The 24,565-nt window shown below is 32.6% G+C and overlaps 1 protein-coding gene across 4 annotated transcripts in view; it reads right to left on the minus strand.

Annotated features, from left to right (window-relative positions):
• Positions 1 to 9,537: 9,537 nt before the first annotated feature.
• Positions 9,538 to 24,565, minus strand: part of LOC130442494 (rho guanine nucleotide exchange factor 10) — a 134,949-nt gene continuing 119,921 nt past the window's right edge. For 3 of the 4 annotated variants that reach the window (XM_056776650.1, XM_056776652.1, XM_056776653.1), the window contains 12 exons: positions 22,849 to 23,041; positions 19,506 to 19,764; positions 19,243 to 19,425; positions 18,859 to 19,155; positions 17,679 to 17,771; positions 17,374 to 17,598; positions 16,969 to 17,317; positions 13,739 to 14,085; positions 13,429 to 13,639; positions 12,610 to 13,375; positions 12,199 to 12,446; positions 9,538 to 11,284 (listed from right to left, as the gene is read on the minus strand). In XM_056776650.1, coding sequence (XP_056632628.1) covers positions 10,626 to 11,284; positions 12,199 to 12,446; positions 12,610 to 13,375; positions 13,429 to 13,639; positions 13,739 to 14,085; positions 16,969 to 17,317; positions 17,374 to 17,598; positions 17,679 to 17,771; positions 18,859 to 19,155; positions 19,243 to 19,425; positions 19,506 to 19,764; positions 22,849 to 23,041 — 3,830 coding nt within the window. In that variant the 3' untranslated portion in view covers positions 9,538 to 10,625. The remainder of the gene's footprint in view (positions 11,285 to 12,198; positions 12,447 to 12,609; positions 13,376 to 13,428; positions 13,640 to 13,738; positions 14,086 to 16,968; positions 17,318 to 17,373; positions 17,599 to 17,678; positions 17,772 to 18,858; positions 19,156 to 19,242; positions 19,426 to 19,505; positions 19,765 to 22,848; positions 23,042 to 24,565) is intronic. The other variant, XM_056776651.1, reaches the window with a different exon arrangement.

A 24,565-nucleotide genomic window follows, 5' to 3' on the forward strand; every position in this document is an offset into this window, starting at 1 on the left:
TGCGTTTGCATCTAACTTTGTCAGATATCTTCGATTAACATCCATTGAAGCCCATTGAGGTCGATTGTCACTTTGTATTGGTTGAAAATTTTCAAAGTCTATCTTCCTAATTTGAAGTCGAATTTCAACATTTCTATATATTTGATATGAGTTTGCAAATAACTTTGTCAGATATCGTCGATTTACATCCATTGAAGCCGTTTGAGGTCGATTGTCACTTTGCGTTGATTGAGAATTTTCAAAGTCTATGTTCCTAATTTGAAGTCGAATTCCAACATTTCTTATATATTTGAGTGAGTTTGCAACTAACTTTGTCAGATATCGTCGATTTACATCCATTGAAGCCCATTGAGGTCGATTGTCACTTTGTATTGGTTGAAAATTTTCTAAGTCTATCTTCCTAAATTGAAGTCGAATTTCAACATTTCTTATATATTTGAGTGAGTTTGCAACTAACTTTGTCAGATATCGTCGATTAACATCCATTGAAGCCCATTGAGGTCGATTGTCACTTTGTATTGGTTGAAAATTTTCAAAGTCTATCTTCGTAATTTGAAGTCGAATTTCAACATTTCTTATATATTTCAGTGCGTTTGCATCTAACTTTGTCAGATATCTTCGATTAACATCCATTGAAGCCCATTGAGGTCGATTGTCACTTTGTGTTGATCGAAAATTTTCAAAATCCATGTTCCTAATTTGAAGTCGAATTTCAACATTTCTTATATATTAGAGTGAGTTTGCAACTAACTTTGTCAGATATCGTCGTTTATCATCTATTGAAGCCCATTGAGGTCGATTGTCACTTTGTATTGGTTGAAAATTTTAAAAGTCTATCTTCCTAATTTGAAGTCGAATTTCAACATTTCTTATATATTTGAGTGAGTTTGCAACTAACTTTGTCAGATATCGTCGATTTACATCCATTGAAGTCCATTGAGGTCGATTGTCACTTTGTGTTGATTGAAAATTTTCAAAGTCTATCTTCCTAATTTGAAGTCGAATTCCAACATTTCTTATATATTCCAGTGCGTTTGCATCTAATTTTGTCAGATATCGTCGATTAACATCCATTGAAGCCCATTGAGGTCGATTGTCACTTTGTGTTGATTGAAAATTTTCAAAGTCCATGTTCCTAATTTGAAGTCGAATTTCAACATTTCTTATATATTTGAGGGAGTTTGCAACTAACTTTGTCGGATATCGTCGATTAACATCCATTGAAACCCATTGAGGTCGATTGTCACTTTGTATTGGTTGAAAATTTTCAAAGTCTATCTTCCTCATTTGAAGTCGAATTTCAACATTTCTTATATATTTGAGTGAGTCTGCAACTACCTTTGTCAGATATCGTCGATTAACATCCATTGAAGCCCATTGAGGTCGATTGTCACTTTGTGTTGATTGAAAATTTTCAAAGTCTATCTTCCTAATTTGAAGTCGAATTCCAACATTTCTTATATATTCCAGTGCGTTTGCATCTAATTTTGTCAGATATCGTCGATTAACATCCATTGAAGCCCATTGAGGTCGATTGTCACTTTGTGTTGATTGAAAATTTTCAAAGTCTATCTTCCTAATTTGAAGTCGAATTCCAACATTTCTTATATATTCCAGTGCGTTTGCATCTAATTTTGTCAGATATCGTCGATTAACATCCATTGAAGCCCATTGAGGTCGATTGTCACTTTGTGTTGATTGAAAATTTTCAAAGTCCATGTTCCTAATTTGAAGTCGAATTCCAACATTTCTTATATATTCCAGTGCGTTTGCATCTAATTTTGTCGGATATCGTCGATTAACATCCATTGAAGCCCATTAAGGTCGATTGTCACTTTGTGTTGATTGAAAATTTTCAAAGTCTATCTTCCTAATTTGAAGTCGAATTTCAACATTTCTTATATATTTCAGTGAGTTTGCATCTAACTTTGTCAGATATCTTCGATTAACATCCATTGAAGCCCATTGAGGTCGATTGTCACTTTGTATTGGTTGAAAATTTTCAAAGTCTATCTTCCTAATTTGAAGTCGAATTTCAACATTTCTCATATATTTGAGTGAGTTTGCAACTAACTTCGTCAGATATCGTCGATTTACATCCATTGAAGCCGTTTGAGGTCGATTGTCACTTTGTGTTGATTGAAAATTTTCAGTCTATCTTCCTAATTTGAAGTCGAATTTCAACATTTCTTATATATTTGAGTGAGTTTGCAACTCACTTTGTCAGATATCGTCGATTTACATCCATTGAAGTCCATTGAGGTTGATTGTCACTTTGTGTTGATTGAAAATTTTCAAAGTCTATCTTCCTAACTTGAAGTCGAATTCCAACATTTCTCATATATTTCAGTGCGTTTCCATCTAACTTTGTCAGATATCGTCGATTAACATCCATTGAAGGCCATTGAGGTCGATTGTCACTTTGCGTTGATTGAGAATTTTCAAAGTCTATGTTCCTAATTTGAAGTCGAATTCCAACATTTCTTATATATTTGAGTGAGTTTGCAACTAACTTTGTCAGATATCGTCGATTAACATCCATTGAAGCCCATTAAGGTCGATTGTCACTTTGTATTGGTTGAAAATTTTCAAAGTCTATCTTCCTAAATTGAAGTCGAATTTCAACATTTCTTATATATTTCAGTGCGTTTGCATCTAACTTTGTCAGATATCTTCGATTAACATCCATTGAAGCCCATTGAGGTCGATTGTCACTTTGTATTGGTTGAAAATTTTCAAAGTCTATCTTCCTAATTTGAAGTCGAATTTCAACATTTCTTATATATTTGAGTGAGTTTGCAACTAACTTTGTCAGATATCGTCGATTTATATCCATTGAAGCCGTTTGAGGTCGATTGTCACTTTGTGTTGATTGAAAATTTTCAGTCTATCTTTCTAAATTGAAGTCGAATTTCAACATTTCTTATATATTTGAGTGAGTTTGCAACTAACTTTGTCAGATATCGTCGATTAACATCCATTGAAGCCCATTGAGGTCGATTGTCACTTTGTATTGGTTGAAAATTTTCAAAGTCTATCTTCCTAATTTGAAGTCGAATTTCAACATTCCTTATATATTTCAGTGCGTTTGCATCTAACTTTGTCAGATGTCGTCAATTAACATTCATTGAAGCCCATTGAGGTCGATTGTCACTTTGTGTTGATTGAGAATTTTCAAAGTCTATCTTCGTAATTTGAAGTCGAATTCCAACATTTCTCATATATTTGAGTGAGTTTGCAACTAACTTTGTCAGATATCGTCGTTTATCATCCATTGAAGCCCATTGAGGTCGATTGTCACTTTGTATTGGTTGAAAATTTTAAAAGTCTATCTTCCTAATTTGAAGTCGAATTTCAACATTTCTTATATATTTGAGTGAGTTTGCAACTAACTTTGTCAGATATCGTCGATTTACATCCATTGAAGCCGTTTGAGGTCGATTGTCACTTTGTGTTGATTGAAAATTCTCAGTCTATCTTCGTAATTTGAAGTCGAATTTCAACATTTCTTATATATTTCAGTGCGTTTGCATCTAACTTCGTCAGATATCTTCGATTAACATCCATTGAAGCCCATTGAGGTCGATTGTCACTTTGTGTTGATTGAAAATTTTCAAAGTCTATGTTCCTAATTTGAAGTCGAATTTCAACATTTCTTATATATTTGAGTGAGTTTGCAACTAACTTTGTCAGATATCGTCGATTAACATCCATTGAAGCCCATTGAGGTCGATTGTCACTTTGTATTGGTTGAAAATTTTCAAAGTCTATCTTCCTAATTTGAAGTCGAATTTCAACATTCCTTATATATTTCAGTGCGTTTGCATCTAACTTTGTCAGATATCGTCAATTAACATTCATTGAAGCCCATTGAGGTCGATTGTCACTTTGTGTTGATTGAGAATTTTCAAAGTCTATCTTCGTAATTTGAAGTCGAATTCCAACATTTCTCATATATTTGAGTGAGTTTGCAACTAACTTTGTCAGATATCGTCGTTTATCATCCATTGAAGCCCATTGAGGTCGATTGTCACTTTGTATTGGTTGAAAATTTTAAAAGTCTATCTTCCTAATTTGAAGTCGAATTTCAACATTTCTTATATATTTGAGTGAGTTTGCAACTAACTTTGTCAGATATCGTCGATTTACATCCATTGAAGCCGTTTGAGGTCGATTGTCACTTTGTGTTGATTGAAAATTCTCAGTCTATCTTCCTAATTTGAAGTCGAATTTCAACATTTCTTATATATTTGAGTGAGTTTGCAACTAACTTTGTCAGATATCGTCGATTAACATCCATTGAAACCCATTGAGGTCGATTGTCACTTTGTGTTGATTGAAAATTTTCAAAGTCTATCTTCCTAATTTGAAGTCGAATTCCAACATTTCTCATATATTCCAGTGCGTTTGCAGAACATATATAACAGACATATAGAACCTATGTCCTGTTATTGATCTCAGAGTCCGCATTTCTGTTGTTCTTAGGAGCCGTTTAGTGGTTGTGTTCTCCGCTCTAGTTTCTATTGCATATGTCATGACCCGACTTACGCAAGTTTTATATATTCTAATTTTACATTTTGTGCTCATGTATTTATTTCGCCAAATTAAATCTCTAAGGTATCCTGATATTAATGCTGCCTTCGTTGTTTGTGCTTTTACTTCCTTCTTTAGATTTCTATCGCTTGTTATATTTGTCCCTAGATATTTTGTTTTTTTTGTGGATATTTGCATGCTGTACGTGTTCGCTATTTGTTGAATTTATATAGGAGCTTCTGTAGGTTATCTTCGTCTTCCGAGATGACTACTGCGTCATCAGCATAGCATATTATTTTTTATCTCTTTGTCTCCCATTCGGTATCCTCTCCCGGCTTGCTTTACTTCGTTGATGATTTCGTCCATTATAATATTCAACAGGATTAGGCTTAGGCTATCCCCTTGTCTGATACCAGTTGCCACAGGTATTTTTTGCCTAATTTGTTTGCCGTTCTCACAAAGGTAAAGCACGAATCAACTAAGAAAACGCCACAGTCGTCATCGACTAGTAATCGTCTGCCTCACTTTAAAATATTCCCTCCTGTCGCTTCAGTCTGATATACCAGTGGCGTAGGTTCTTATTTAAATAAAAATTAATGCAGTTCGCAACAAAACATTTATTAAAAAAATACAAAAAAAATATATTTTAAAGATTTAAACATATATTACAGTAGGATATTACTTAGTTAATTATATATATATATATATATATATATATATATATATATATATATATATACATATATATACATATATATATATATATATATATAAATCACTGTGATAGACATCAAGGTTTTAATTATCGTAATAATGGACAACTTAAAATCAAAATTATTACCTGAAACCAATTTTTTAAGGAGCCGATTCAAGCTGCTTACACTTATTGCTTCTGTCAAGATTTGCACCTGTAATTTCATCATAATTTAGCATTGCACGTTTGCTCTTTTAAATTAAATAGTAACAACAGTAAACCTTAAACTAAGTAGGTACATGACTTTATAATACTAGTACAAACAATTTCTTACACTTTAACGTAGGAAGTCTCTTCTCCAGTACATAAAAATCATAGATAATTTCCCTTATAGATTTTATCTGATCTGGCGAGATACGATCCAGCTTTCTTTTTTTAGTGTTACGTATTTTTTTCGGCGATTGAAAAGATGTGCTTGGCCCTCCCCACTCAACTTTTTGAGCTTCTTTTGATATCTTCTGAAAAGTAGACCTTGACACCCCAGTAGCAACTAGTACTCTTTCTCTGAAATGTCAAAATATGTTAATATTCTAATTTAAAATATGATACTCAATAAGTAGGTGCCTGTATAAAAATGTGTAAACTCCGCATTTCTTCAACCTCTTCTCGGATTAAATCTTGCTACATACCTGTAATTTTTCAAAGGAATAGTAACTCCTTCATCTGCCTCTTTTTTCATGAAACTAATAACATTGGTTATGATCTCTCGTCCTTGGCTGCGTATAATAAGACCTTGCTCTCAAACTTTTTTTGCGGACATTATTTAAAACGATTTTGCCCCTAATGTTCAAAAACAGCGCTATTTGTAGAATAAACTATGGCACAGACTAAAAATAACACCGAACACAATAAATCACACTATCTACTAAACAACAAACAATACTAAATGCTGAATGTCCGATGTTCGGTCGGTTATGCATCTGCGCATCCATACGCGCACATTATTTATATTTTATTTACTTTCCTTCCTAAGTAAAGGCTTGGCAACATCGAAGAGGGACTCGCAATGGTAAGAGATCCATGGTTACGCGACAATTTCGCTTCGAATTCTGATTTGGACCATGCGGCAGTCGTGCAGCGTTGCCAATCTATTTAGCACTTGCATTTCTATATTAAAAATACCGAACAATCGTAAAAAACGCCACTGTCACATTAATGGGATGGGCCTTTGTGTATAAAGTAACAAATAATTACAAATTAATCGACTACGAGGATATTGAATCTTATTAAAAAGTGAGTTAGGTAAATTCTTTTTCTTTAACGTACAATAAGTTACAGAGGGTTATTTTATTTACCTACGATTCTTATATAAATTTGTTAAATATTAGTCTTTTAATAATTCAACTATTCAATAACAGATGGCACTGTGGGCATTTGACCATCGTCTACTGTTCAAAAAGTATGTAATTCAATTTTTAGATGTTTCTATTTATATTTCCGTGATGGTTAACACATTATTTGATAAAGATATGTTTCTTCATTTTGACACAACTTTGGTTTTAATGAAAAAATAAATTAGTATGAAAATAACGCCATCATCGTTTCAGTTTTGTAAATACGTGACAAAAAAAATAGGGGTGACATACGGAATAGCAGAAATGAATATTAAAATAAGCTCAGTATGAGCTTCTTTACACAGATGACGTCACAATTTACTAATTTGTGTCCAGAGTAAATACTTTTGATTTTTTAAATAAAGTTGTGCCTTTCATTTTGTAAAACCCATTCGTGAGTATTTCATTACTCGGTTAAATAGATACGTAGATGGAAATTCCCATATCTCAATCTTATGGGCTTTTTTTATTTGGAGAACTTCAAATGCAAAATTTTTAAAAATATACAGGCAAAAGTTAAGGATGTGAAAGCAGCTAAACAAACTTTGGTATTCAGAAAGCATAATAGGAATAACCGTCCTAGTCTTCAGATCGTGCACCTTCTAAACATTATTTTTCTTAAATAATTTCATTTATCATCGTACAGTTTAAAACAAGTAAAAAAATTTTCGCACTCTTGCTCGGCGCAAGAGACTATAGCGCATTAAACCTTTAGGTTAGGTTAGGTAAAATAAAACAAGAGAAATTTCAATAAGGTCATTTATTATCATCATAGAAAAAAACATTTTCATTAAACACAATTACAAAAAATAAAAAAATTCCAATGATGACTAAGAAAATAACTGAACTTTAATTTCCCATGTATCAGCTAACTTTCAATATTGCTAAATTTTGTTAAATAATTTCAGTTTTCATCGTATTTTTCTAATAATAACGCTTTGCAGTAACATTAAAAAGATGAAATAAGCAGCCACTACAAAAAGTTCCTATGAAAATTTTACATATAGGAAGTGTAGTTACAATTCAAATAATTAATTTAAAGTTGAAATTGTCCGAGGAAATCTTGAATATTTGAAAACCCTATTGTAAAATAAGAAAATGCCAAGTATCACCAATCAATAGTTTGAACTATCCTTAATCTCCTAAACAAAACATATGTTCATTAAATTTTGAACACCCTATATTTCAGACTCTAGGCCTCGTAAGGCTTCTTATTCCTATACCAAAATGAATCATTTATTGAGATCCCTCTGTGGTAAAGCGTTGTTGGTCGAATATAGAAACACCCTATATATGACAAATGTAAAACTTCTTTCCCTTTTAATAAATAAACGTGAAAGGTATTGTTTTTGAGGTTATGTTACAATTTGATGTTTACAAGTGAATCAATACATTCAATAATTTGTAAATAGTGTAAAATCACAATAAACTTATTTTAAAACCGTTTTATGGGAATCTGGAGAAAAATTGTATTAAAAATGAATATTCTTTCAAATGGAAGGAAAAGGAGAAATGATAATTCAAAATTAAACTGAAAGCTACGAGATTTAATCGAAAAAAATAATTTGTTATTTCTTTCGATAGTTTTTACGATTAAGAATAAATATTGGGTTCAATAAACACAATGAATATATATTCAATATTTTTCATATTTATAAACAATGTTTTATACAATATTCAATAAATTTATTTGAAGTTCTAGTTTTGAACAAAAAAAGAGAAACCTAAAGAAGCGCTACACAATCCAGTAAAACTTATGAACGTGTACTTACAGATCCCAATAATTTAGGATCAAGACTGGGGTTACACGAAAATATTTGATATTTATTAACTAATTAACAGACGCCATGTGTCAGGAGGACAATCAACAGAAAAGGCGAAACAGGATACGTCGTTGACGTACAAGTATTATTCTCTCCCACTAGAGGGCGCCACTGATTTCCAAATATACTAGTAAGGAATTGGAATAAAAATGGTGTCTGTCGATATAGATTTTATCATTATGGAATTGGTACTTTTGTTCAGTTTTGACCACATATAATTGTAAATAATACCATAAGTCAAAGTTTTCATAAGTATAACTTACTAATTTCATCATTCTTCAACATATCAATTCCTAAAAATAAATGAATCTTATTACTAATTAGGGAATCAACACTTAAGAAAAAAAAATAATAAAAACCTTTAGAACTACTAAGTAATTGAAAAGAAGTTACGAAATACTTTGATTCGAGTTGATGAAAATTTATTTTATTTGATATAAACAATTTGTATATAACTACAGGGTACGCCGTGTGGATATATCTGAAAGTGTGAATTTTGAATTCATGATTTGCCGCATAAGTTTACAACTTTTGAAGCCAATATAGAACAATTTGTGTCACTATAACAATATACAGGTACCATTGGAATATTGGTATTACTTTCTTACTAACTGTGCACCTAATAATGAGACATATAATCAAGCCTGGATATTATTATTAATTTTAAAGGAGAAACTTCTGTGAATATAAAAAAGGTTTCTTAAGGGTCTTGGCTTTTTAAATATATGCAATTGGTAATCGCTTGAATCGAAGCATCACAAAAGTAGAGCGAGTGTAATAATTGGTGAATCAATATGATTGCCACCAGAGGGTTTACTTATTGAGTCAGTTTAACTGTTTTATTAAAAATTTGTGTCTATGAAAATAAAAAATATTACGAAATAGAATAGTCTCATGGTAATTTGATTGATGCTAGTTTTGAAACAATGAATTTCGCTACTATAATCACTGGACTACTGGGTCTTGTATTTATATTTGGATGTACGATATATTTATTTTCGCCCAATTTTTATTAAGCTTATTTCAACTTCACTATTAATGAAAGGATAATCTCCAGCTATTGTTGAATTAAAATTGGAATAAAAATCAAATATTGGATTTTATCATTTATTTTAATATATTCTCTGATATAACACAGCGAACAATAATAAATTTATTATAGTTAAACATGCAACTACTTTGAAAAAATAACAGGGACAGGTATTTAATATAAAATATACAATTGTGGATACGTTTTTTACAAATCCTTATAAAAATATTGCCAAAATTAACATACAAAAAAAATGTCTGGTATAATTTGAAAAAATATAAACTTTTATTTCTTCATGATGTTATCATAGTTTTGATTTATTTTCAAATATAATGTTTATTCTAATATTCTATTAATTTTCAACAATTCTTGGAATAGTGGATTTCTTTCTGAAAATATTCAGTTATTTTAAAAGTGAATTTTAAAAATTTTGTATCCAATTGTAATACAATAATAGAAAGGTTAAAAAGTTGTGATTCATTTCAAAACTACAATATTAAATTAATCAATTAAGTCTATTCAGACTATTTTTTTTTGAATGTGGTTAATGGATTGGATTGGATTTGGATTGGTTAATATTATCATGAATTTTCCGGACATTTTTTATATAAAGTGATGAGAAAATATTGAAAAATAATAAATTAACTTTAATAAAAGGAAAACGCCATTTGACAACAAAATAAATTAAAATATAAAACTTGGAAAAATTCCTATCTTGTATTATAATTTTTTAGGCCATAAAAATATTGACATTTATAATATGTTATCTAAAGTACACATTTATTCTGGTGGAGAAAAATTTACCACATCATAATAGTATTTTGTATACACTGGGTAAGTCATATATTATTACTTGATAGATTCTAGATAGAAGTTATTATTATTATTCATTAAAGCTACAAATAAAATGCAATACTTTACATACAATGGACTTTAAAAATACCGAAATATAAAAATAAATACTATTATTGTCTTTCTAACAAAAAGGAAGTTATTATTTCCCTATTCTTAATTCAATAATTTTCAATAGTTTATTCGAGTGATAAATTCATTCTATAAAATGTGACTTACTTTGTACCCAAACTAAATGATCAAGTAAAATTTTCTAATTCAAACCAAACAATAAAATTGTTTCTTTTGTCCTAAGCTGATCACAATTTCAACTCCCATATAACGATATGAGCATCATTACAATTGGCATCTTTGCCAACTATGACGGATTTCACTTTATCAGCGGAACAACACGGCTGCCTGTAATTGATGTAACCCCTACCGCCCATTAATGTTATTACAGTCCGTCTGCCATTATCAAAATTATTGTTTTTATTATTTTTACTCAATGTCCTATTGTTCATTTGTTTAACACTAGCAGCTTCTTTTTCTAAAATAATTTCTTTTTCTACCACATTCTCACAAACGCCGTTCAGTTGTCTAGATGCATTCGAATTATTTCGTGATACACTACGCGCTAAATTATTCAACCTCACCGCCATGCTTTCCTCAGATCCCGAAGAAGTACACAGACTAGAAGATCGAGAATCCACCGACCAATTCGACAAATCTAGCGATCTCGGTCTGGAGACTTTCATTTTCAATCTTCGATCTAATGTGCTTACTTTGTTAGGTAGAGCTAGTTCAGGATCGCTGCGACGGAGTGATTCGTATACCGGATCAGTAAGGATGTTGTCTTCGCGTTCGTAATCTTTAACATACATCAGTTCACTGTAGAGACCGTAGACGTTGTTAGTATCGCCGGAACTTTGTGAGGATGTACTCAAGGATGAAAATATCGATCCTCCATTACCCAAACCTGGACAAATTAAAACCATCGACAATTATTTTTTTTTTATTTAAATCAATATACTGAATGTATTATGTGGTATTAAAAACGTCATTTCTCTTAATATCCTAATAATTTACTGGTTAAGCAAAAATCCTGCTTCCCTTTTAGTATAACCCTTTCGAGAGTTTAACCAAGCAAAAAACCGGAAATATATTTCAATGATATTTTATTCATTCTGCAAAGAAAAACTATACATTGACTCGCTTAAGCTCTTAACTATAGAAAAAAGAATAAATAAATATTCCAATAGTCTTACTGAATACACTGTTTACACCGCCACTACACCAATACTTAAATTACACTGTCTGACGCGCGTTTCGATAACCAAGTTATCGTCTTCAGAGACTGAAGGTAAACTGAACTTGTGTGTGCGTCAAACAGTGTAATTGTGAATGGTGGTGTGAACAGTGTTTTCAGTATGAATATCGCCAACGGTTCCAAAAATTCCAACATAATTCCGATAGTCTAATTGGCTATAATAAACTTTAAAACGTAGTAAAACATATAATTATAAATCTGTTTGTTTTTTATTGCATATCTAATATCTTGTTATCAATATTGTTTTAGTTTCTCAAATTACATTAGCTAATTTCTTGGAGCGATATCTTAGAAAATATTTTGATCAGTTTTTTTTTAGACTTTTTTTTTGAAGTTACTGTCGATTCTGTAATATATTCAATGCCACTGACTCAAATGGTTAATATTTACTAAGATACCGTGCCAATAATCACTTCAAATATATTCTACTTTTCTTTTAATGTATCCACAATAATAAGAATTACCATACATCAATTTTTTTGGCCTCGATGAATGCGCTTAATAGTTAGACTAATGAATTGAGGGTATTATTTAGAAAGGTCATCCTCAAGTAGAAAACATACCTCTAGGTAAAGTTTTAGATATTCTTGCTAAATCGTTTTCTTTGCTTCTTCTTTTTCTCAATACAACAGGACTGCTAGCTAAGTATTTCAATTTTGACGATACACTCTGCATCGAACTATCTGACAACTGTTTTTCCATTTTAGGCCGATTTGGACTCTCATCAAATTTATCAGTAAAACTGCTACTCATACTTTCAGGCTCGGGTTTAGTTTCTTCTTTATTTATAACAGTTTTCATAGTCGAGTTGCTGAAAATTTAGATAAAATTTATTATAGATACAAAATAAATAGAAAAATTTAGTTTAAAATGAAGACAAGGACGTATAACTCCCTAACTACATAATATGCAGTAGAATCTGTTTCATTACAAACTGATAATCATTAAAAAAAATACTTTAAATTTAAACTCACTTGTAATTCTTTGGTTGGAGAGCTAACAAGAAAGATATAGGTCCGAAATGAGCGTGATAAGATATGTTAACTCTTCCACTTATAATCGGTACTCCTTCCAATCTTGGCAATGGTATTGTTAGAGCTCTACCTACATTCGTTCCTACCCATAATAACCCTTTGCACGCTAAAAGGGCAGTAACAAATACAACAGATCTATTGTTATTCAATGAATCTCGCGGGCCAAGAGAACCATTTATTCTCATCACAATTGAAGCTATGTTGATGTCTTGTAGGTGTTTAAACGTTTCAGTATGATATAAACAAATAGTACTAGAATTTTTCTGAGCTATCCATAATCCGATGCCGCTATGCGCCATTAAATTGACATTTCCGAAATGTTCGTGTTGAATAGTAAAATTCTTTTGTACTTCGCCGGTAATACCATTTAGTACCCAAACTTTCTTTCCGCATGCAGCATAAAGAGATAGATTTATAGGTAATAAACAGGAGACCGGATCAGTACCTAAATTCAATAATTGTGGTTCTTGGATGAGCCAAGCACCATCTATGGGATTTTTTCTATATATACATATCGTTCCATTGGCTAATGCCACAAAAACGTTATCACAGTGGTATTTAATATGCATTATGACGTCGGAAACAATCGTATTGGTTATTTCTTCTTGTTTTTCGGGTTCATCGGCGGCATAGAGGTGTAATTTGTGTCTGTCTGTTCCCACCCATACGGTATCAGTGGCTAGATTAGGACAAGGAGGTGAAGAACCTAAAAGACGTTTTGTATAAGTAAAATTTATCAATTTTTCTAGAATAAGTTACCTTTCACAAATTCCATGGCAGTTATCTGAGTTTCGACCAATGAAAATGTAGTTAAATCTTTTAAAACACCCGCTTGTTGATGATGTTGTGCTAATACAGAAATATGACTACTAGCGCCGTCTGTTGTACATACCCATAAGTAGTTCTGGTTCCTATGTCTTCTCTTGGTTGTTTTTGGTAAAGTTACAGTATAGTAACAACCACAGCGTACCTAAGACGGAAATACCAACAAAATAAGTTGATTTAAAACGTTGGAAACAAAAAATTAAATCGTGGATTGATTCCAAAATTCCATCACAAAAATAATTACCTCGGTTTGATGCTGTGAGGTATAAACACTCTGCGACTTCACAAACAGCGGCATCTTTGTAGAAGGCCTTTGTTCTTGCTCAGGTACTTCCCAAGCTGGCGAATTATTAGGATCCAAAGCTAATTGGGCCAATCTTAATTCTGTTATCCAGTCTTTCTTGATATTAGGATTATCGGTTTGAAACGTGAAAATTTCTTCTTTGCCTTTGGTTTTCACTACTAATTGCAAACAACAAGAATCCATCCACGCCATTTCTTCATCTTTTTGTTGGATGGAACTTTGGATTTGATGGAGAATCTTTCTTGCGTTATCCAAATTAATGTCTTTGTAGTTGCCTTTCAGTTGACCTAAGAGAAAAAAACTATAGTTAAAATTATTATTCATTATAATTCGACCCCCTCTTCGATAATTTTGTAACTATAGTCTATTTCAGAAAGGTGTAATAAAATGGGGAATTGCGTCCAGTTTCGATGTCGGCCATAGGTGTAGGTTAGGGCTTCTTAAACTATGGGTTGCAACCCCAAATGGGGTCTCGTAGCAAAATTGTGCGGTCGCGAAAGATTTTAATGTCAAATATTTATATATACTATTTCATAACACCACTAGAGTTAGCGGAATATAGTGGACTTGCAGCGTCTAGACACGCGCATTTGTTGAAGGTTCTGAGCTATCTCCACCGACAGCAGTAAACGATCGATGATCGCCTATTATTATTATATTATATATTAGTGCGTTTGTCGGTATCATACATGTTGAATAAACCATGCGCCGCTGACTTCCCACTCTGACCGCCACCTCTAAATATCACACACAATCAAAGGGAGGAATGCGCGCGCGTAAACATGTGCAACCTGCAGCTAAATAATGATTCAATAACACTGACTGTAATGTGAATTAGTGGAGTGTTGACGCTCTTCGAGTGTGGTCAATTGTCAGTGTTCCGCCGTAACAAGATTTTAGTTTTTTTTATTTATTCGGTAATTAATAAGTCAATTATTATGTGCAATATGTTATTTTCATATATTTATTGTATTTTAGGATCAAAATAATGTTTGTCCATGGATAAATGGCTGAACTTAAATAAGAATGGATGGAAATGGACAAAGTATTGGAAAACAGGCATCTAATGCGCGAAAAAGAAAATATGATGAGTCTTTTCTTCAATTTCGCTTTACATTTCAAAATTGTAAGGGTAATGAACAACCTCTTTGTTTGTTTGTTTGAAAAATTCCTTTGTCGAACGACACTCTCGAATAGAATTTCTGATATTAACAAGGAACAGAGAAGGCCCAAAATTTTCAATTCAGTTGGACGAAATAACTGATATTACTAAATTGGCTCAGTTATTAGTATATGTCAGGTACGTTTATAAAGAATGCGTGGAGGAAAAATTGTTATTTTATCGTCCTATGGAAGACCATACTACAGGGAAAGACATATGTTGTAAAGTTGACGAATTTTTAAAAGCAGAAGGTTTAGAATAGAAAAATTGCTGTGGAATATGCACAGATGGTGCAAGAGCGATGAAGGGCAAAAATATTGGTTTTAAATCATTTTTTCAAACTGTTCATTATGATCATATAACTTTTACTCAATGCCTTATTCACCGAGAGACTCTTGCAGCAAAAAAATTAGCACCAGAATTAAACGATGTGCTTCAGGATGCTGTTAAGATCATAAATTTGATTAAAAGCCGTGCCCTTAACAGCCGCTTATTTTCAAATCTCTGTAAGGATACGGATTCCAACTACACAACTTTGTTATTACATGCAGAAGTAAGATGGTTGTCAAGAGGTCAAAGTTTAAGAAGATTATTGTTATTAAAGGACGAGATCGAAATATTTTTAACCGAACGAAAATGTGAACTTGCCGCTTTTTTTCAAAATGACTTATGGCTATCCAAGCTGTATTATTTGTCAGATATTTTTGCGAAGTTAAACGATCTAAACTTGTCTCTTCAAAGAAAAAATTGCGATATATTTACTTCAAATGATAAAGTTGAAAGTTTTATTAAAAAGATAAACATTTGGAAAAGTAGAGTCGAAAAAAATTCGTATTGTATTGTATTGTATTGTATATCACTTAAAACCTCTAGAAATACGGTTCCGTACTTATTTTATATTAAATATTGATTTCCAAAAAATAGTTTGGATTCAAAAGCCGTTTTGGATTGGCTTAAGTGAGATTGATCACCTGCTACTTAAAGCTCAAGAGGAATTTGCTGAGCTTTCGAATGACTCAAACTTAAAACTACAATTTCAAAAAAAAGCCATTGACTGAATTATGGATCGGAACTTGAACTGAATTCCCCACAATCGCTGATATGGCGTTAAATGTACTTCTGCCATTCAACACCACATATTTATGTGAAGTTACTTTCTCGGCTTTAATGCATATTCCACCAAGATCTGATTTGTTATGCAATGAAAAACAGGCACATCCATCTCATTAAATTTTTTACTTATATTTTAATTTAATACTTACCACGCAACTACTTGAATATATTCGAGCGAATTAAGACGGTCAGAATTCACTCTTATTTTTGAAACTATAATAAATACAATTTTATAATTTTTTGTGCAATTTTTAAATTTAGATTTTTGTATGTTTCACAACGAATTCTAAAACTATATATTTCCATATGTATATTGTTGTTATTGTTACCTAATAAATAAATCATCAAAAAATATTAATTTATTTTTCTTTTATTCTATTTGTATGGGGTCGTCAAGAAACTCGCAATCACAAATGGGGTCGTGAATGACAAAAGTTTAAGAAGCCCTGGTGTAGATTAATTATAACGTCAAGAGGGGATGATAGTTTCTCAGACGACGGAGAATATTATGATTTTTTATAATTTAATTTCTCTACAATGTTCAATCAAAAATAAGTGTACCTAATAATATATACTTAATGCCTAATTTTCATTCTGTTAAAATAAAATTCTTTCCTTTTTAGGAGTATCCTACCGGCACGCCTTTGGCACACTTGATAAAAAGAAAGAATTTTACAATGAAATCAATGCCAAACTATGAAAGTGGCTTAAATATTCGTTTGGTCCCTTTGCATACCTAATGAGGTTTTATTACTCTATACCTTTCTGAAATAAACTATAAAAATGGGAAAGCTTAGAATTACTTCAATTACTTATCTTTTTCCACAGCAGGAGTATTAAATAGAAAAATACATGTACTAAGCTATGTAAAATTCTAAATAAAAGAAAAGCTTACTTGTCAGATCACTTATTCTACTAATAACTTCATAATCGTGCATTAAATTGCTCATCTCAGCGCACAAATTATTTGCATCTTGTGGAGGAGTACCTTCAAACGATCCGTTCGATTTGACACTACCTCCTTTCGATTGTTGCGATGTTAATAGTCTACTAAGGGTCGGCGAGGCGCTGGTATCTTGAATTTCAATATCAGATACAGGATAGGTCCATTTCAGACTCAGTCTTTCGTTGTTGCTGAAATCGTCAGCTGATTTGGAAGCTACCGCTACGCATACAACCAAATCGTTAAGTAGAAGAAGTCTTCTGCTTTTGGCTTTTGTTATCATACCATTTTGACTATATTCCTATGAAGAAAAAGCTGCATTATTCCCCATTTTCATATTTTCCAACATCTACTCACCAATTGCGTAACGTTATCTTCTCTCAAAAGGTATCGATTACTGTCCGATAGTGGTCTCACTGAGAATTTTCCGCTGATGTTTCGTAACATTTCTTTGAAAGCTTGGTACTGCTCTGCCTCTCTTTTTCGTTCGTTAAGCATCTCTGCTAATGATTCGAGTTGAGTTAAAGCCAATTGTAGAGACATTCTGTCGTGGTGACCATGAGGTGTATATTTTAATAGATCCTAAAATGGAATGATAAATGTTATTGAAAAATTTTATCAAAGTCACAATTATCTATCGATCGCTAATCCTATTTACATACCTGTAAAAATAAAATAAATTGCGGGAATCTTTGAACGGGTTTCACCATCAAACCAAAAAATGATAACCGATCAGGGGAGCTGATCTGTTTCACCTACGAATAAACGAATTTTTTATTATACACAGTCCAAAATTAATCATCACTGTATGAAAAACAAATAAAATGTCATAGAATCAAGTATTCAAATAATAAATAGGCGAAAATATGAAGTAAAAAAATAAACCGATCAACGTTCATAGTCTGGGAGGTATAAAAAAAAATATATATTTTTTACAAAAATAAAAAAAAAATTGTCAACAAATATCAACATTTTTTTACTACTTCAACGCCAACATACAGTAATGGAGTTCAAACCTCCAATTCAATTGATTATAGTTTCAGCTGTTTGGAATTTTTGAAGTTAGGTACCATTGTTATTTTCAACTGTCACTGAAAGCGTGTGTCTAAAAAATGCCTCGGAAGCGTAAATCTACATTATCTAAAAATTTGTCACGGACCCGTACGGCAAAAGTTACACGAAATTAAAAATCTTCGGTACATGCAGAGCTGAGAAGACAGCAACAGCAAGCAAGGCGAAGTGATTTGAGAGCTGCTGAACACCTCTTCAGATCCAACAATCACAGGCTAGGAGAATTGTTCGAGCAGAAATTTCATGTGTAAGGAGTGGTCCGTAGTTAATCATACTGGATTTCAATATGATCCTACAATGGAATATCACAATAATCCTCTAATTGTTATTGGCTTAATGAATAAAAAATAATAATCAATAATAATGAAATTGCTCGAGAGCTACATTATGATTTCATAAGACTACAACATCAAGTGACAGAATTAGTCCCTCAATTACTTCCAGAGTTTTCCATCAAGTTTTACGTAGAATACACCAGGACGAACCGGAAAAACGTTTTTGCTCAACTAATTACTAATCTCCATCAGAAAAGACCAGAAAATAGCAATTGCTGTAGCTTAAAATATATTTTAACATTTGTTATTGTATTTCAATAAAGCATGTTTTGAAACTTCATTGTATGTAGTAACCAAGCAATAAAATAAAGTTATTATATTGATATGTTTCTATTATAATGATTTCTGATATTTTTTTAATTGATTTGATGGGAACTATGCCGCTGGTAACAGCTGGTATTCAAATAAAAACAATGATACAATAAATATTATGTACCTTTAAAAAATCAGCAAGTGCTGATTTTCTCTTAGCTTCCATTTTTGCCAGATCCATAGCAACTGAAAAATTATTGATGAATCCGCTATAGATGTCTAAAACGATGGCCTTAGAAAAAGAAGCAATGAACACGTCGCCGATTTTTTCGTCTCTATCCCAATTTCTGACATATTCTGCTATAGCTATTCGAAAAAGAGTATGGCACTGTAAAATTTCCGGGAGCCTATGGAACAAAGTATGTATTTTTGAATTACTTAAAACCGGTGGATTACTTTCTTCTAAAGGCTTTTTATAATCCTAAAACAATAAAAATGGATACATTATAATTTATTATTGGTAAAAGTTGAAATGCAATTGAAATAATAACTAATTTTTCATACTCACATTTACTAGCCTTTGTAAAGTAGCTATATAAGAATTTTCACTATGTACAATGGCTGATACTATCATCCTCCTTTTTAACTGTAAGGGGGTTAAATTAGGAGGTGGTTGCGGTAAACTAGGTGGCAACTGTCGTCTTTGGGAAGAATTACAGCTGGCGAAATGAAATCCGGTTTCTTCTTCAACCTAAAATTTATTTAAATAATTTAATTGAAAATATTTCGATGATATTACAAATTTTTTATTTCAAAATAAATTTCTCTTACTTCGGGCAATTGGGGCATTTTGTTCGAATTTGGCGTGTTTCTTTGGACGTCTGCATTTTCAATGTCGTATTGATGATTATTTCCTCTTCTTATTGAAAACCATCTTGATAATCTACCGTGATTTTGAGGGGAAGTGTCGACAGATAAAGCACTGTCGAGAGACAGTCTATTATTTGAACCTATGCCTCCACTTCCCCTCCATTTATCACACAATGTTCGCGCTTTATTTAACGTGTTGCGGAGCTGACCGTTAGTACTTCTAAAAAAAACAGTATTTTCGATTATATTTGTACTTATACTTGATTTATTAAGATAGATTTACATGAATTATGAACAAAAATCTTACAAGTCGCTTGGAGGTTAACTTTGTGAGGAGTTAAGATAAACATTTTAAAGTTCGATTTAAAAAATCCTTTCTCAGCACTGCTACATACCACATATTAATGCATTAACTTTCAAGCAGTCACCAATTAAAATTAATTTACCCCTAAAATTATATCCCAATCGGTATAAACCGACTTACTAAAACTCTATGGGATCATTGGCGTAGTAAATAATCTGAAAATAGGATATTTCAAATTGAAAAAAAATGTGTTTAACTATGTGACATCCGCAGGGTTACTGTAATAAAAGACACAATTGTGAACTTATTTATTTAGTGTCTAAAAGCTCTTTATTCAAGTTACTTTCGATTTATTTAAAGATCATGTAGTTAAAGAACATTCGATATTATTTTTTTTTCTATTACACACTTTTAAAAATGTTATTCTCAGCATTTCCTCTCCTCCTACATTTCATTCTTTTTTTGTATATTTATTAACGTTTTCAATTTGATTTCTATTCCCTTAATGTCCATGTAATAACGCTTATGATAACATTTAAGTAATTGGCTCACTTCCAAACCTTTTGATTAAATTTATGTTCGGTTTTTCTTCGATACACCAAGCGATTCTCAATGAGTTTAATGAATACAGCGAACCAGATGTCGGTAATATTTTTTAAAATGTATTTTTCATTATTTGTTATGGTATTAAATGTAAATTATTGTCTAGTGGTTTGTGGTACACTTTTTTTGGTATATAATCAAATAAAAAAAATAGGACCCTGTATCAAAATATTAAATTTTATTCGTTCTATTTATCCTCAAATATTGCCATTTATTATACACTGGCGAGCAAAAAATTGAGGTTACTCCAGAAATTGCGAATAATTTTAGCGTCAATATTGATAAGGATTAGTAGGCGTTAAAGCGAATTTTTTCCGAAACTTGACAGCTGTCAATCGATGTATTAGAGTACGACTTTCACATTTCCCTTGCCTGTTTTCCAGTTTACTGTTGATTCTTCGTGTAAAACCTAACGATTGCAAAGTGTAGTGATTCAACAGGCCCGTAATGCCCCATAGATCCGATTGTCGTGGCAAGAATTGATGCGCTGTTCAAGATGGTCGGGGGCAACTTGAAACTGCAAGAATTGTTGGTGCTAGTCTTTGTGGTGTGCAAAGGAACCAGCGCTTTCTGGATACTGGCCTGATCACTACAAGACCAGGGTCTGGGCGAAAAATAGTTACTACTCAACGAAATGAGCGTTTTTTAGTGTCCATAAGTTTGCGGAATAGGACAGCTACTGCAGTTTCACTGCGAAATCAGTTGGAAGGGCCGTTAGAAGAAGACTTCATGCTGCCGGACAGTAGTGCAGAAGAATGGCTACAGGTCCCCCGTTGCAACGCCAGCATCGTTCTGCATGATTGACATTGGCCAGAGATGACGTTCGTTGGAATGATGATGACCGGAGCTGGGTATTTTTCTCAGATGAGTCGCTTTTTTGCCTCACTGGGTCAGATGGACGTCGACGAGTGTGAAGAAGATCTGAGGAAAGATATGCTGAAGTTTGCGTTGACGAGCGTCTTCCATTTGGCGGTGGTTGAGTTATGGTTTGGGCGGGAATCACTACACGAGTTCGTACAGAGTTGGTCTTCATAGAAAATGGCTCCCTAACCTCTCACAGGTACATTACGGAGGTGCTAGAAGACCATGGTATGCCTTTCATGGTGACCATGGGGTGACACATACAGCCAGAATTATCAGGGAGTATCTGGATGAAGTAGAAATTAGGCGATTTGACTGGCCAGCCCGCAGCCTAGACATGAATCCCAGTTAAGACGACTGATTCGCAGACACACACCAACACCAAGAAATGCCCAGGAGTTGAGAAGATTGTTGTTGCAGGAATGGGATAACATAGACCAGAATGTGATCCGTAACTTAATTCAAAATATACCACGCCGACTTCAAGCAGTCATCAATGCAAGAGGAGGGAATACACTTTATTAGTGTCAAGTTTTTTTATTTTGTTCGTTCCATATCTTCCCTTATAACAAAATGTTGAATTTCGCCTAAAATGTTAATTTGTTGCTTTTTTAGAATAAATCATAAATCCAAGAAAAAATGCGTTTTTTAGTATAGAGTATCATATTCAGCTTACAAAAGCACATGCAATGATGTACAGTTTGCGAATACTAGCTGAAAACGTAAAATTTCAAAGAACATGCAAATTTTAAGGTGACCTAAATTTTTTGCTCGCCAGTGTATATGAAGAAATTTATAATATTCGCAAAAACTTTGAATTATTATAACAAATTAAATCAACTATTAACAAAATCTCCTACTCTGTAACTAAATTGTATTATTTCGATCTCCGAATCAGTATTTAGGGTGTCTTAAAAATATTTAATAATGGTTAAGGACTAGATATCGGAAGCCAAAACTAAGGGTCGGTAGATTGGTAGATTTTAATCCTATACTCAAATTCTCATCAAAAGTGTTCCTTGAATATTAAAAGGGACTTAAAATTCATCAGCTACGACCTTTTCGTCTTCTTTTGAATCGTTGTCCTTTTCACCAAGGATAATTTTAAGTTGTTACATTTAATTTACTTATTCAAAACACGTACTACTCGAGCACAAATATAAATCTTCTGGAAACAAAAAATGAAATTAATTTCAAAGAATATCCGATAATATGAACGAAGTGTGATCAGAAAGTTCAATGAATTATTTTATTAAAAACAAAGTAAAATGTCAGGAATAGTAAATTTTTTTCAGTTAGTGGAATGAAGACAAACATGAAGCGGCTTATAAGCTCCGTTTATAAAAAAAAAAAAGCCGTCGATCCATTTTTCAGGTCTCTTTCTTCGCTAATATCTCCAACCGTTACTTACCTATTTGAATAAACTAATTTGTACTCTCTGCACATTTTCATCTATGTTCGAAGTCGAAGGACGTGTCTATTTTCCTGATACACTGATCAATGTTTCTATTAGATTACCGTAATATTAGTACTGACCTATTACTGGAGGCAGCGCTTCGATCACTTTCTTCGTCGGAAGACAGTTCTGGATCGGACCCCGAACACCAACTCTCCTCAGAACTTCTCTGAGAACCTGTGTGTTGCAGGGTGCGGGTTTGTGCGAGAGTTGGCGCCACTCTGTGTTCACATGCTGGCTCCTCCCAAGTTCCAGATCGGATTCGTGGTTCATCTTTAACGAAAAAATGGAAATACATACTTATACAAGTTATATACTGTGCTTTTCAGATAAAAGTATCCACCTTTAATAACTTTTGTAATACTGGTATTTAGAAAAAATCCAAAAACACGTCAATTTATGTTGGAAGGGGCAAGCATTATGGCTTATTTAAACTTACTGGAAAAGCCACCCCCTCACCCCTAGCAGCATCCCCTTTATTTTTTTAAATTACTTTTCATATTTTTTATGTAAAATTTGGATACTCCTCTTTGAGTTGATTTCAAAAATGTATAATACTTGTAGGTTAAAGTGGTTAGTTTATGAGATAAACAATTTTTCTTCTAAGAGCACAAATTTTACTTATTATTTACTTTCACCTTATTTGCCTGTACTAAAATGGGTTGTACAACAGTTTAAACTCTTTAATCTTTTTAACTGTGCTATTTACTCTACTTAAAAAATCCAAACAACAAAAAACTCTACTTTTTATTAAAGTTTGACATTGTCCACTAGAATTTGTAGTCACTATTGATAATGTAATTTGATACATTATTTATTTTGTTTCTCTGAAATGGTTTACTCTTTGCAAGAAAGAATTGAAATTGTAGGTTTATACTACCAAAATAATAATTGTGCAAGAACTGCTGCTAGAATATTTAACGAATTACATGACGGAAGACATGCAACTCATAAGTATGTAATTCAACTGATGGAGAAATTTACCACAACAGGGTCTGTGTGCAATAAAGTTAAGTTGGTGCACGAGTTGAATGAAGATGATTTTGATCGTCGTCTAGAGTTTTGCGAATCAATGACGCAAATTATCAATAACAATCCACAATTGTTAAACAATATTTGCTTTTCTGATGAATGCTCATGGTCATTAAATGGCTTAGTAAGTAGGCATAATTGTAGATATTGGGCTGAAAGTGATCCATATATTATGCGTGAATTCCATACACAACATCCCCAAAAGTTAAACGTTTGGTGTGGTATCCTAGGTGACCACATTGTCAGACCTTTCTTCATCAACGGAAATTTAAATGGTGAATCATATCTTGAGTTACTCAGGGAAGGGGTTGACCCACGTATTACAACAATAATAGAAAATGATGATAACCTTTCCGAAGATTTACTGGTATTTCAACAAGAAGGAGCTCCCCCACACTATGCTATGCCTGTCCGACAATTTTTAAACGAAACATTCCCCGCTCGTTGGATAGGTAGAAGGGGGCAGATGATGGAGTGGCCACCTAGGTCACCGGATTTAACACCCCTAGACTTCTTTTTATGGGGGTATTTAAAAACAAAAGTTTATGCTACCCAACCAGAATCTCTGGATGATTTACGAGAGAGGATAGAAAATGAATGTCGACAATTAAATCCAGCCGTATTAAGCAATGTCAGAGAGGCATTTCAAAATAGATTATACCATTGTATGGAAGTGAATGGTACTCATTTTGAACACTTATTGTAACTTCATAATAAATAGCCCAGTTAAAAAGACTAAAGAGTTTGAACTGTTGTACAACCCAT

Source organism: Diorhabda sublineata, chromosome 4 (assembly GCF_026230105.1).
Source record: "Diorhabda sublineata isolate icDioSubl1.1 chromosome 4, icDioSubl1.1, whole genome shotgun sequence".
Lineage (NCBI taxonomy): Eukaryota > Metazoa > Arthropoda > Insecta > Coleoptera > Chrysomelidae > Diorhabda > Diorhabda sublineata.